Source organism: Grus americana, chromosome 2 (genome assembly GCF_028858705.1).
Source record: "Grus americana isolate bGruAme1 chromosome 2, bGruAme1.mat, whole genome shotgun sequence".
Classification (NCBI taxonomy): Eukaryota; Metazoa; Chordata; class Aves; order Gruiformes; family Gruidae; genus Grus; species Grus americana.
Window position 1 is genome coordinate 139,099,406 of NC_072853.1, and position 15,618 is coordinate 139,115,023.

At 38.6% G+C, this 15,618-nt stretch overlaps 1 protein-coding gene across 1 annotated transcript in view; it reads left to right on the forward strand.

The window, feature by feature from the left end:
• The window catches only part of THSD7A (thrombospondin type 1 domain containing 7A), a 293,162-nt gene that overhangs the window by 159,441 nt on the left and 118,103 nt on the right, over window positions 1–15,618 (forward strand). Inside the window, exon 4 of the mRNA XM_054817889.1 lies at window positions 3,782–4,613. Within this exon, the coding sequence (XP_054673864.1) occupies window positions 3,782–4,613 (832 nt within the window). The remainder of the gene's footprint in view (window positions 1–3,781; window positions 4,614–15,618) is intronic.

Consider the following 15,618-nt stretch of genomic DNA (forward strand, 5'->3'; position numbering starts at 1 on the left):
CAAAGAGCAGATAAATTATGGTATTTTCATGAGACGCGTAGAGCTCACTGCAGGTAAACTGTGACTCGTTCATCTAAATATGTTTAAAACAAAATCCAAAGAAAAACTACTTTGCGTTCACAGCAGCAGGTTTTTTTTTCCCCCTAGTGCGAAACAGTTTGAGCACACGTACTTCCCGTTGCCCAGGCGTAGCTGGATCAGTGCACACCAGGCAGAGCAGCGTGTCTGCGTGAGGACTGCTTCAGTGGGAAAGAGACAACCTAAAGGATGTTCATAAAGAGCAAATTAAAACATCATATGAGGCTTTGATTAGGCTTGACAGCTTGCTTAAAGACTTTCTGTTGTCGTTACATGAGGATTTGTGAGAGAGCCGCCACCCCAAGTGATGGTGGTGGGTGAGGCTCTTTACATCGGCATCTTGGCCGAGTTGCGTATCTATGCTACGCTAGTTTCTGTGAGATTAATTTTACCCCCCAATTTCACGTTTACAAATGTTGTGGTAAATGTAGTGCCCATAATAATGATGTAACATGAAAAGCATGTTGCAGGTGATCTGCACGTGATTTTGTCATACTTCTGAAGGTCATTCAAAGCCTCTGCCTTCACTGTTTTTTCATTATGTATTTTCAGTGATGTCTTGACCAGCAGGCAGAGAAACATTGTAAAGATGTACTGGGTGCTTTCTCTTCAGTCTGCGGCAATGAGAAAAAAAATTGACAGTGGATTAGGACCACTTTGGGATGCATTTCTTGTTATTTGGATGAAGTCACAAAGCCCCTTTACTCAGTTCAGAGACATTTCTTTTCCTGCTTTTCTGTGATTATTTTCAAATAAGAACCATGTTTGGCCTTGATGTTTGCAATGTGTTTGGGGCCACTTAAGTTAGAAGTGAATTATTGTAGGCTCTTTTTATAATTGGTAGAGAGAGATGGGTAGCTGTAAAGGGAGTTGCAGAGGAGCTTCTCTCCCTTTTTTCGTGAAGTCCATATAAAGAATGTATGGCAACAATGTTCCTCAGCAAGTGCTTGACGTTAACAATAGTGACTTGTGATCCTACAAGAAAATGTGGCTAACTTAAGTCAAGATTTCAAAGCAGTGTGCAACTGAAAACTGACAGAAGTGTTGGTTATGTGGATACTAGAAATTGTTTTCAAAAGAAAAAGAAATATATTTCTCAGAATAATTTTGATCAAAGCAAGTTTCTGTTCATATTGCTAGAAATATATAATTTTTAATTTTTTTTAAAAGCTAAAGACAGTAACAAAATGACAATTTCTCTTCTTCCCCCCAAATTTAGAGTACAAGGCTACAAGTACACCAAAAGCTTAAATTTTGATAGTAGTAAATTTTGTAGATAAGGGAGAGGGTCAGATACATCACTAATAGCTCTGTGTCAACAACTACATGAACCTAGAGGTGCTGAGTAGTAGTTTGCTCAAATGTGCATATAAATGTGGTTTGCTGGTACTCACTGGCAATTTTATAAAATTGCATTCTACTTCACAGCAAAAGCAAAATAATCAGCTCAATAATCATGAGCCTATCTGTGCACCTGATTGTTACCTTGGATCCAGTTCTAAAAACGACATTCTTGTAATCTAATGAAAGAGCTTATTTTGACCAATTATCACAATCATGTGCAGATTTGATTTTTATATTTACATTGCCAGAGGCAGTAGTTAGTATATTGAGGCTGAGATTTTTATTGTTTGCATTAGTATAAACATGTCAGTGAATTGGATTGAATATATTTAGATGTCAAGCACAATTTTTAGGTACAATGTGATTTCTTGGATAATTGACGATTGGAAATTTGGTAGAATCCCAAATAGACAAACTCTTTATCTGGATTACAGTAAAGAACTGATCTTTAAAAAGAGGGCTTTCTTCACTGAACCCACATAGTATACACAAGGTGCAGTGATTCAGTAAGACAGAAATTTATAGTTTTCAAGATCAACGATTTAGCTTTATTTCAATCGTGATCATTTTAGTATCTCTGCTTTAGTTGGACGTTTTCTGCAGTCTTTATTCTTTTAAAGTTGGCAAGTATTCAGGTGGTGTTCTGGGGAAATGATATCTCTTAATTCCCTGTAAATACACCTAAATTAAATACAACAATGATTATGTCATTTGTGGAAGGCTGGTTAGAGATAAAGTAGGGTAATGTTGCTGAAATGGAAACTGAAATGTATTTGTATTTAATATACATTTATTCTTCTGGATAGCTAGCTAAACCTTGGAAACCCTAATTCAAACTTAATCCACAAAAAAATACGGAGGAGTTTCCATGGGCTGAATAGGTCTCTGCCAGCTGGCATTGCTTATAGAGTATTAATGCTTAGGATTTTCAAACTACAAACAAACTGTTCAGCCGCAGTGTCCGCTTAAAAAAGAGGCAATGAGGAGCAGAGGCTGAGTGTATAGCCTATCACCAGCCCATTCCCAAACTGCTACTGAAGTTGATGTTGGATGAACAGCTGAAAATTGTGTTGAAGTCAGTGAGAGTTTTAAAGCCCATGGGAATCAGTAATAAGACGTGGCCTCATATTCTTTCCAGTCATTCAATAAGAAAGTGTTGTAAATAATTTGTACCTGCCATAGTTTGTTTAACTTACTCTTGCGCAGTACCAGAATTATTTTATTAACCTGCTTTGGCAATAACAAAGGTTCAGCCCAGCACCTCCCACAACTTTGCTCACACAAAGAGTCTTGTCACTGGGGTCATTCAGATGAATGAGGGTTGCGTGGCCTGGCCCCAATTTCTTCATGGAACACCAGTGCTCCACAGTCACAGAAACTGTCTTCTGTGTGACCAACTGTCTGCAGATAGACATCTTTTCTTTGGGAAACGGTCACAGGGTTTTTTTCTGAACTGCTTGTTCTTTTCCTCTTTCACAGTAAGTCAGTGCATGGTGTGTATGAGGGGACATCTTAAAAAACCTGAAAATACAAGTGTTTTATCCTCTGGTATGTGGATTTTGTGAGTTGAACCAGCTGAATATTACAGTTTTTAATAATGGAAAAAGCAACCATATCAGCTTTCATGGATATAGGTTTTTATTGGTTTTGTTGACACTAATTATAACACGTCGAGTATTTACCATAGACCTTAGAGATTTAAAAAAAGCAATAACTTCTGTTCTTTGGAGAGTTACCAGCTGGTATGTCTCTGCCTTCAAGAACTTATTCTGTAATCATTTCACAGATTGTGTGGAACACACACTCCTTAACTGGGTTTTAATTTTTATTTTAGTTATAATAAAGGAAAGAAGTGACCTACCTGAAATTACCTCTATTTTTCAAAACATAATCCATTGTTGTCATTATTTAACACATGGAAGGAATGGAATGCAATATTAATTGGCATCAGGGTGTAAAGAGTTGTGCAGTAGAAATGCAAAGCAAAAACCAAAACAGTCCAAGAAAGGGTATTCATGCGCGTGAGAGAGAAGATTAGATTCATGCCTTGGTGGGGAGGACTTTGGCTCCTATCTTGTAAGTCAAAAATACATGATGACTTTGTGATTAATTCCTATGTATGTTCTTGAAATTAAATATTCAATTTGTCTAGGACAAAAAGCGAAATGTATCTGTATTCATAAAAATAGGAGATGAAGAATAATCTCGTGCTTGTTTTGCGTTCTCCAAGTTCAAGTTTCTCCAAGAATTAAATTCTTAGAGATGCAGGAAATACAAAACTGGTTCTGTGGGCTTGCTTTTGCACCACGGCAGAAAAACAGTTAAGTGTGCAATGTTAGCATCTTCTCTTGTTTTCCAGGTCCGTGGGGGAGATGCATGGGAGATGAATGCGGTCCAGGTGGCATCCAGACGCGAGCGGTGTGGTGTGCCCATGTGGAGGGCTGGACCACGCTGCCCACGAACTGCAAGCAGCCGGAGCGGCCGGACAACCAGCAGAGCTGTTTTCGGGTCTGTGACTGGCACAAGGAGCTGTATGACTGGCAGATCGGTAGCTGGAACCAGTGCCAGCCTGTCCTCTCCCGCAGCCACGAGAAGCCCCTGGAGTGCCTCAGAGGGGAGGAAGGGATCCAGACAAGGGACATCACCTGTATCCAGAAGTCCAATGGGGTGCCGGCTGAGGATGTCATCTGTGAGTACTTTGAGCCGAAGCCCCGCCAGGAGCAGGCGTGCCTCATCCCGTGCCGGCAGGACTGCATCGTGGCCGAATTTGCCCCCTGGTCAGAGTGCTCCAAGACCTGCGGCAACGGGCTTCAGCATCGAACTCGGCATGTTGTCGCTCCACCGCAGTTCGGTGGGTCAGCTTGTCCTAACCTCACCGAGTTTCAGATCTGTCAGTCTAGCCCATGTGCTGCTGAAGAAAGCCTGTATAGCCTAAATGTGGGACCCTGGAGCGCATGCTCAGTGCCCCATTCGAGACAAATAAGGCAAGTGAGGAAACGAGGGAAAAACAAAGACAAGGAAAAGGACAGAGAAAAGGCAGTTCGGGATCCCGAGGCTCGTGAGTTAATTAAGAAGAAGAGGAATCGAAACAGACAGAATAGACAGGAGAACAAATATTGGGACATACAAATTGGGTACCAAACCAGGCAGGTCACATGTACTCACAGAAACGGGAAAACTGCTGCTCTGAGGTAATCACTATTTATTAATTTGCACATCTTTATTTTTCTCTGTTTAAAGTAAAGCATGCATAAGTGCACGCTCGTAGTATTTTACACAATACTGAATCTCAATATGGGGCACATGCTATTTCCAGTATGAACATCCCTCATCAAGCTCAAGATGTTTCTACAGCATGAAACACGCAAACTGTGCTGGTGATCACACTAAGCATCACGTAAACGTGCACTGTTAAACTATGCTAACTCCCTAGCCTCTGTTTGTCTAAACAGATTTCCCCCAAAACCTTGAAGATATTTGTCAAATGTGTGCTCTGTTTCTGTGGGTTCAGGCAGGTTTTTGCTGTCTAAGAAGTCATGCATGTTTGGAAGAGGTGATGTTACTGCTTTTAAGGCTCTGGGTGCAAAGTCTAACAGGAAACTGGACTGGGTCTGATTCACAATAAAAGTAGAAAACAGAGGGAAAGGTGCTGCGTGAGAAGGCAGTATCTATTCTTTCCAGTACCTTTTCTTTTGAAATAGAAGAGCGTGAAATATTGTTTGTGCTTCTTGATTCCTACAGCAAAATTCCTGAAAGGGAGACTGTGAAATCTCTTTGTTTCTTCCATCTACTTCCTCTTTTTCTTTCTCATCTGGACCTCTATGCTATCTGTCTGGGTTTTTTTCCTGATTTTTTTTTTAATTTTTATTTATCATTTTACTTTTCAGGATTTTTGGCAGTCACAGATGTTTTGCTAACTCTTTCCATAGACTTGTGGGTACATTTCTGCAACCATATTATCTTCCACTTGTTTGTTTTACCTGGTGTTCTCTTGCTAGCTCATGTTTTTTCCTTCCTATCCCCCAGAATGTTTTTGTCCAACTCAAAAATATTCTTTCAGTCTAGTCTACCTTTTTCTGTCTTTGATGTGATTCTTTCTATTTCCTTCCCTCTGGTTCAATGCATGATTACTCAGTTTTACTTCAACTGTGAAATGACTAGGATATCTTGCTGAATGAGGTTGACGCCCATTGCTGCTACGTTAGCATTTATGAACTTTTTTCAGGGTATTTCACTTTGGAGGTTTTGTTGTGCCAGTTAAACATTCTATCATGGAACTTGTAATCGCGTCAACCTTTTCTATCAGAAACCATATATTATAGTTTTTCAAGTGTAATAAGCATTTTTCAAGTATATTTTCTTTCAAGAGAGGATCCAGCAGTAAAACAGGAAAATGATGAGAGGTTCTTGGCTTAAGGGCAGAAGGGAAAGATTTGGGTTGTTTAGTTGGAAGGGGGGATGTATGAGTGAAGATGTGAAGAGTCTATGAATGTGTAAAAACCTGTCACAAGAAAGAATTGAACGAGCTATTCTCTATGTATTATGGAAACATAGGAAAAGCAATAATGAGCTGATCACGACAGTGCTGAATGCGGTTAGACTTCTCAATACTGGGAATAGTGAAGCTCTGGAAGACGTTGCCTGGGGAATGTGTAGCATCTCTGTATTCAAGGTTTATAAGAACAGGCTAGAAACACGTGTCAGTAATGGCACACCTCAAGTAACTCTTGCTTAGGGAAGAGGGGCTGACTGCGTAATTTTTTGCAGTCTCTTCTAGCTCTAGTTTTCTACAATTCTTTCAGATTTTGACCCACATTTGGATGAATGTCTGCATAAGGAATCTCAAAATCAGCTTGCTCAGGCAGTCCCAGGTGTTGGCTGCAGCACTGGCTCAGTGCTGGTACAGGAAGAGGTTGCCTTTACCCCTTTCTTTTCTAGCCTCACATCATGCAGCCCACACTGTGCCTAGCCCAAGAACATCATTATCCTTTCAATACAGGGAATAATTTATTAAACATATAAGTTGCCAGCAGATAGCAGCCAGCTGCTCTGTTTCAAAGTCCACAAGTTTTTGTAAGGTTAAACAAATAATTCAGAACTAGCATATTAAAAAAAAAAAGAAAGAAAAAAGAAAAAAAAGGGGGGGGGACCATTCATGTGCTGAGGCTCTGATAAATGGTAAAAGAAAGTAAAAGTATAATTGCAAGTCAATGGCATGGCATACTTTACTCATCATCTTTACACTCACTCTTGAATTCACTCAGATCAGTAATGCTGTCTTAATTTCAGACACCTCAGCGTATTATACTATATATGCACATTTCAGGCTGTAGAAAGGAAACAGATGAAACCCTCTTGCCTGAGGCAGTGAAACAATAGATAATACAATGTAGGAGCAATTCTTCACAAAAAAAAGGAGAGAAAATGATACAAATGATGCAGTGGAAATTTTGAATGTCTAATGGATATAATCTTACGTTGTAAATGCACAAAGGATTTCCAATAGTCTTCCCATCAAGTTTAACATAGAATCTTTTTTCCAGTTGCATAGTGAAAACAAGAAAATTTGGTTAAATGACTCGTGAGAAATTCTGGCACTGATACCTTGGCTTTTAGAGACCTATCTATGTATGTCATCTGTATATACATCTTTCATTTATGCTGGACTTTCACTAAGTGGTCAAATGTGTTATTCTATGATTGACATTCCAGAATCTCAAGCAATGGAATTATTTTTCTGCCCAGGTTGTCAATGCAGCCAGCCCAAATGATTTTATAATCTCCATCATATAGTACCCGTGTTACTAAATAATATAGACAAGTAAGGTGACTGGAAAACCTGCCACGCTCATGTGAAAATCTCTTCAGCTTGAATAGTCCATTTTCAGGGAGTTTTGACTTTAGCAATCAGAAACAATCGGCCCCCTGGCAGCATGACTGAAAGAAGAAGAAAAGCCCTCAGGCGAGTAATATTTTTTGCAAAGATAGCAAAATTGGTATAGTATAAAAAGGGTTTCAAAAAACAAGTTTCAGAAGGGTGCTCCAGAGAAAATGGTTCTGTAACGCTGTCAGGAAAACTTCAAAAAGGCAAATTCTCTCGACACATCAGCACACCAGGCATGGTAAAGAGAAGTGAAACATGAAAATCAAAGTGTAATTTATACACTTTATTGCCGAGTGAACAATGCATAGTCTCCCGTGAAGGATGAAATATTGGATTTTGTATTGCTCATTCTGCAATAACGTACATGTTACATGGACTGCATTTGTTTTATGTTTCCCTTAGTCTGAAATTCTGGTGCACTGAAAATATTTTAAAAATAGAAATGTTGGAGAAGAAAGAATTCAGTAATTAAAGGTGACTTATAAAACGACTGCTCTGGATAGCTAACAAAACCTGGACAGTATAGAGGACAATACTGATCCTCTTCCCTTTTTTTTTTTTTTTTTTTTTGGTGGGTTGTTTGTTTGTTTGTTTGTTTGTTTGTTTTTTGTGAAAGTGGAGTTTGCCAGAGGTCTCACAGAGACCTGTTAGACAACAAACTGTCAATGTAGAGAAACATAAAATGTGTGCAAAAGTTCATTTTTAATTACAAATCTCTTTGCACTATTACAAGTTGTGATGATTGTGCCTCATGTTAAGCATATCATTTTCTATTGTAATATATACTCTGGGTTTGCTTTTTTCTACTTTGCCAAATTGTTACCATTGGGTCTCAAACATTTCCTCATAATTCTCTTCCTGCGCAGACTTTTGGGGCAAAGTTTAGCAAAAATGTTTTGGCCATTTTTGTACAAGTCTGAGAAAAAATATTTTGTTTTAGCAGCGTTTAATTCATTCAACCATTTTACCAAAATGCTTTGTTGAGAACCCACTGGATTGGGGAAAGAATTTGATATTTGGGAAGGACTGGAGCAGGTTATGAGCACAGACATTTACAACTGTAACAACATGGAACAGAATTAGCTGTTGTCTTGGCCTGTATGTTTCTGCATTTTAGCACAAATTTTGAAATTCCCTGACAAAGTGCATTGAGTTCCCCTGTAGCAGTTGGTCCACAGGCATGGGGACAGCCTGAAACTGCTAAGAATCACTTGGCTCAAATACCTGCAAAGGGGGCTGTAGTTAAAGCTGTCCTGCAAGGATATAACTGTCTATTAAAAAAAAAAAAATCCCAGGACTTTCTGCACTGTTTCCTTTCTCCATCATTTGGATATGGCTTGTTTATCTTGCTTAAGCTAGGACCTAAACACCTCTGTCTGAATGAGGGGAGAAATGGAGAAGACCAAGAAGGAAACAGTCCTCACCAGCTCTTTGGCTGCGGTTCCCAGAACTGGTTAATATTCCTCTGGCAGCACCTCTGTGGCAGAGGTCTGTTTGTCAAGCTGAACATTATTGATGTCTTGAAGTGAGAATTCAAGAAACAGTGAAATTTTAGGTATATTCAGGGCTTTTATCTCTTTGTTGGGAAATGACCTTGTGCAATAACAGCAGTGGAACATAATGGTGGGAAATAAAAACGTCCAAAATTCAAGAAATGCTGACCAGTTCCTGAGTAGATTGGTTTAGCTCCTTTATGCGTTTGATTGTATGATCATGTTTCACTTGTTTTGCCTCTGTCCTTCTCAGAAAGTAATTATTTGTTCGTTTGACCCTCCTCACTGATTCTGTGCATTCATGCAATATCTAGTAAACTATATCCACACCTTGTAATGAATTAAACTCTTTTGGAAGTTCCCATAATGGTCTCATTGCAGTGCATTATTAAATTTCAAGTGTGGGATAGTTTGAGCTTTCATTTATTCCAATATTATGGTTGAGACATGACAGATGACAGTAGGGCCAAAATTGATGAATTGTCCTGCTAATTTTGGGCATCCAGTTTGAATGTATGTAATGCCTGATTTTTCAGCTTACTTCACATAGACCTGTATGATTGAAGCACAGCTGCTATATTCACTATTGGCCACAAGTCTTAAACTGGATACCCAGGGACCGAGGAATTAGAGAATGTCCGAGTATTTAGGCTGGTGAGCAAGTGATACTCAGGATGTATTGGCAGAAAAAAGAGAGAGTCTGCTCCTCTAGGATGGCATTTTAACTTTTCGTCTTTCCAGGTCCTGAAACTTCCTAATCCAAGTTGCTCACCTTCCAAATCACTCAACAATTGCCTCCATCCACTTTATGGACTCTCACTCTTCTTTTAAGTTATAGTCTGTGTGAAGGAGGAAGATTAAAAAAAAAAAAAAAAACCAGCATAAGCCTGTTGCTTTCTTTATGCCACTGATTTGGAGAAGCGGGCAAGTCACCCTGAGATATATGCTGTCAGACCACAAACGGAAGAGAGATTCATACATATAATACGGCAGCTCAGTTTGTTGGACCCTGTAATACATTCCTTGCTTAGAAAAAATTCTTAAAAGTTTCTCTGTGCTTCTCTGAGCTGCTCCATGAGGCAACAGGCAGAAAGGATGATGTGTATGAAGGTGGCAGTGGTTAAGGTGGAATAGCTTCAAGGAGACAGGCTGCGGGAGGGTGAGGGAATAGCAATGCGGAGAGGACAGGTTGCAGAGATGAAGGAGCATAAGCAACCTTTAGCTTGTTCACTGAGGACCTGATGGAAGCGTGCGTGTCTACAGGTGGTTTTTATGTTACTGGAAAGGGTTTAGGAGCCATAAGTCATTCAGTAACAGAACACCTGTAAAAATCACATATTTGGATAATAAGCTATGTACAGTCATCTTGATAAATTAACTTGGAATCATTTAGAGCACATGCTGCTAACAAATGGAGAACAGAGAAGAAGAAAGTCATATTGGAAGAGAAACCTGATAACTAAAAACTGCAGGGTAATTGTCAGATGCATTGGGATAATAAAAATGTAAAATATTATTAGAGAAACAGGATGCAAACATATTGCTTTCCTACCATTTTCCACTGTGCTTTTAGAATTTCCATGAATTTGAAAGTCAGAAGCATCCTGTAGCTTTCTAATATGATTTTGGTAGGGACAGTAGTTTCTGTGGATATGCATAATATTATTCACTGGGTGTTCCTTTCTATTCTAAATACCTGCTCCATCATCTCACTGAGGTTGCTGTTTTGACAGTGGCTTGTCAGTATTGTTATACATTTGACATACCGTGCCAAAATCTAGATTTAAGATGGAAACATACACACTGTGCTGAATAATTGAAACAGCAGCAATGAACCGTTTCTTTCTCCACACCATATTTTAACTGTTTTCATACAGTGAACAGTTCTGTCATTTAGATGTATGACATTCATATATTTCTGTGCAAAGCATCAAAATTGGATGCCTTTCTAGAATATACTTTTTATTCAAATACATGTAATTGGTCTTCCTTACCAAAATATAATAGCTTCTAATGTAATGAGGGTCAAACTACATGTTCTGATAATCTTAGGTGGCCATAAATCCTGTGAATGAACGAATCAATTCTATGAATGAATGCTATGTTGAATTTCTAGCCTTACTTTAGTAAGAGATTAAGATGCACAGTGGTAAATGGAGTTAGGCACTGAGATCTTTAACAAAGATTCTCCTACACTGTACATTTATGAATCTTTTTTGCCTCATTGTCAGAGAATTTTTATGTGTATTGACTTCAATATGCCTAAATAAATAAAACTCTCAAAATATGTATCAAGCAATATTTTTCTAAATTTTCGACCTCCTAATATTGACCACTTTTTTACAAATGTTGGAGACTGAAATGGAACCAGTGATATTGTCAAAGCTAAGCATCAATACAGGGAACAAATCTCGAAACACAACTAATATTAGTAATATAATTTTTAGTAATTTTTTTAATTTTAACTTCAATATTGCATGCTTTTATTCACAAAGTTTGGCATTGTGTTTATTTGTAATTTGCTGATAACTCCATGATTCTATTAGATTCAAAATAAATGCTGATTAATGCTATGTAACAAAAATTCCCACTGACAAAGGGACCCTGCCTCCCCAAAAAACAGCTTTAATAGGTCATCTATGTAGACTATTGCCAAATAACCTGCTCTACCAATTTTAAAATCATCCGTAGCACGGGATGTGCATACATGTCAGTGTATCACTGGACGGTGAAAGATAGTACCTCTCCCTAAACACTTCTGCTTTCTTGGCTCCTCAGACACTCATGGTACCTGCAGTAGCCCTACAGCAGCTGTTGTTGCTGCTTTTTTTGGGGTGTAGTAGAACATTTTTCTTTGCCTGTATTAGCCGATATATTTTTCCTCAACACAGTAGTTGTAATCTCTGTTTTCTTTTCTCCCATACTGTAGAAAGCCTGAGTGATTTTGGTATTTTTCAAAACTATTTTGGCTGTGCATCTTTGTTGGCAGAATTAATTAAAGTTGTGAAAGATCATGGGAAAGTAGTCTTGTGAAAAGCACTTAGGTGGACAGTACTTGAATTGTAAGTGAATAAAAGTGGCCTCATTGTTTGTGTGGTTATAACAGCCCATTATACTGTGAGGTACTAACAGTTTCTCAGAACAATGTACAATATGGCCAATACTAAACAGTGCAGCTGTAGGGAAGAAGAACCAGGACTATGTCACGAGGGATATTCGTTACATTTGCCACTAGGAAAAAATACAGGCACTGTATTTTCGCTAACTTTTTTAAAGAAACCAGTGTGTACCAACCATAAACTGTAACTCTCAAGAATTACTAGACTTTACTTTTTATATCTTCAGAGTAACTCATGGGTAAACTTGGGATTTAAATCAGCTTTCTACTATTCCTGCTGACTAGCACCTGCTCATTAAACAGCCCTTTTTTTTTTTTCCCCATTTAATTTTATTTATGAGAAAATAAACTTTTTTTCTCTTTACCAGAAGAGTTTACCACAATCTCTTTCAAAATCCAACGGTACTTTTGATCCAAGAATGGTATAGAGTTAATTTAATTGTGTTGCTTTAGAGGTTAATGCATCCAACATCTGTAAGAACTCTGAGGAGAACACTACATAGAAGATTGTTAGTTTGTTGGAACATATTAGGACACTGAGCTTGATTCTTGTCTCCATATGTTAACTCCAAAATCCCTATTACTTACACAGAGCATCTTTTAAGGTTCCATGGTGATCAGATAAAGAGCAAGGAGGAGATGCTGCACATGCAGTATTTTGATCTGAATTTAGACCCACATAACATAAAGGCTTAATATTCAGCATGACTATTACTGCACTTCCTCCTGACCAGTAGAGTGATTATTCAAGGTTACCAAAGAAAATTGCCCACATGGGTTTATATATTTCAAAGGTTTGTTTGACCTTCTGTGAGGTAATTCTGTCAGAGGGCGTGAGGATCTAGGCTGTGGGACTGCCCACGGGTAGCTGGATTTCCCAGCAGCGTAAGCCTAAGCTTTTCTAGGATGCGATGCTAATGAGTGGTGTGGTACATGTTTGACCCCTTCATTATAAGGTTACGGTTATGAGAAGCAGATGCGGCCTTTGGAAAAGCGTTCCTTACAGTCTCTCATTTCCTTTAACAATCTACTGAGATTTAAGCAAATTTTAAGCAATCTACTGAGATTCTTTCTACTGAGGAAACTAAAATATGCTTGTATTCAAATCCTGCTTTAATTTCTTTATTGTTTTAAGGATTCATTGGGAGTTGGATCAATGTTGTGGCTGTAGAATGTCTTGCAAGGACAGTTTGTCCAGTTTAGTGGTTTATTTTGATGGCATTTCTTAATTTTTTTTTTTTTGAATCACAAATTTACTTTCTGATTCTTTGCTGAAAGCTTCCTCTAGCTTTAGTTTGCCCTTCAGTCAAAACCACAGCCTCTACAAGCCTGCTTCTGTTTATTTGTGTTTGCATGTGTATTTTGGTTTTCAAGTGCTAAACTAACATCCAGTTTTAGTGTTCTCTAAGCAATTTGTCACTGTTCCAAGTTTTCCTACAGACAAGTTTGTTTGGTCAAATGGGCTTGTATGTCAATAGTTTTCATCTTGTGGCCGGTGGGAAAGATTGAAAACCATTTTCCTAATGGTATTCAATGATGTAATGTCTCATGAGGTCAGCAAGAATTCAAGAAACTCTCGTAGTTCCTGATGATACAGCTGGTTGTGGGAAATGCCTGGTAGTGTGCAGGACATGCAAGGCTGGGAAATGGTTAAATTATTCTGCTCTGAGGGAGCCTGCTGTGTTTTCTTTTATCTGCCAGACAGTCTCTGCTTTCCTTCCTTAGTATTTAGATGAAGCCACTTAAAAACCTGTTAAAGGATTCTGGATTTCTTTAGCATGTTGATTATGCTTTGATCTGAAACCTTCAGAAGCAGGTCCCTTTTTCTGCTGAACTGCTGAACCTCCTCGTGTCATACTTGGTATGGGTTTCTTCCAGGCCTAGTTTTTTGTTATGTCTTCTTCACTCCTCTTGAGTTTTTAATTCATGCATTATGTTGTTGGGTTTTGCTTTGGAATATAGGCTAAGCTTGTAATTTTTTTTTTTTTTTGCCTCTTCAGAAAAAAAAAAGAAAAGATAAAGTTCCTTCCCCAAAGATGCTGGGATTGAAATCCCTGGCAGACTGAGCAGGGAGCTGACCCCACGGCCCTGCTTGATCATGAAGGGCATGTGATATCTAATCCCTGTGATACCATATAGTATGAGAGAAGCAAGAAGAGGAAGAACACCATATATCTTCTTAGAGTTTTTTTTTGGAGGGGGGGTTATGGTGTTCGACAATACAGATGTCTGTGGGGTGTCTCTTGATAATGCCTGCTGCACTGAGCTCTCCAGAGGATGGTAAGATATGGGAGTGTCTGCTTTCTTCACTGAGGCTGAGGGCAGGTTGGCCATGCCAGGACTGGAGCAAGCTGGTCAGACCTATAGGTGCACCTCCAGGGAACTTCAGAGCCACAGGAGCAAAGAGCCTGTGAACATAAGCCATGACATCAAATACTGATCCAGGCTTGAAAGATCGGTTTTCAATTTACAGGTAAAATTCTGCTTAAATCCTTTTCAGTCCAGGTCTAACCCATGCCTTTGTTTCCCATGAGTGCCAAATGTTTATGTTGGCATCAGTATCCCTTCTGAACCATAGCCATGCTATTCATGTCAGAAGAATGGAAATCTCTGTATGTAATTAAATGGGAAATCAGCTGGAGGGAAAAAAAAAATAAAAATCAGAATTCCAGGAGAGTTGATTCAGTGAATGAAAATAAGGAATAATAGCTGTGAAAATGTCATTAAAGAAACTCAAAGCTGAATGTTGATAACAGGGAAGAAACAAAGCAAATATGACAGGGGCAGACAAATTATTGAAGAGATTATTTGGCTTGCATTAAACTTGTCAATTGGGCTCTATTACTTTACATTATAGGTAAAACCAGTAAATAGTGATTCTTGTTAAGTGTCAACATTGGGTGAATTAATTGAATTTATTGTAAAGGACATGTTCTCTACTGTACAATTTTAGATTTAAAAGCAAATCCCACATTGGAGCTCTGTTTCTTTTGAACATGAAGAGCAGCTTAACTGGGAAAAGCACCAAACTGATCTTCAGAATGATGTCTCCTTAATACATTGGATATGTGGAGTCATATTTCCATTAACTTATAGATTGCCCAGATATAGTAATGTGCAGATATTTTGAGAGCATCCTCAGAATGAATCTTGGACAGCCCTCGAATCCAGGCAATTTTTACATCTCAAAGTTGCGCATGTGGTAGAAAGGACCTGTGATTGCAGGATGTGTTCAAATAAAATGAGACTAAGTAAAGAGAGCTCTTGGACCTAACAAAAAGACAGTCGAGGAGAAGTCTCTAAGCTCACAAATGCTATAGAGAAATTAAATAGAATGTGGTTATGTAAGGTCTGAAGCTAGAAAATGAAAAGAACAGAGTAGTTTTAAAGCAAAAATAGCTATCCACAGTTACTGGTGAGTAAAAAAAAGGTGGGTAACTCTTTGTTTCCAAGATGATGTAGATGCCAAAATCTTCTCTGGTTTCAGAAAGCATTCACACTAATTTATAGAGGAAAACTCTATAAAGGACTCTTCAGTGCAAAGGTACAACTTGTGTTCAGGAAGCCTTTAAGCCGCAGTTTGCTGGAAAACAGGAGGATATGTTGGGAAAGTGTGACTGAATACTTGCCATCTTTCCATTTTTGCCCTCCATTGATTACTGCCAAGGCAGGTTTCAGACTGCATGGATTATTAGTTAGAA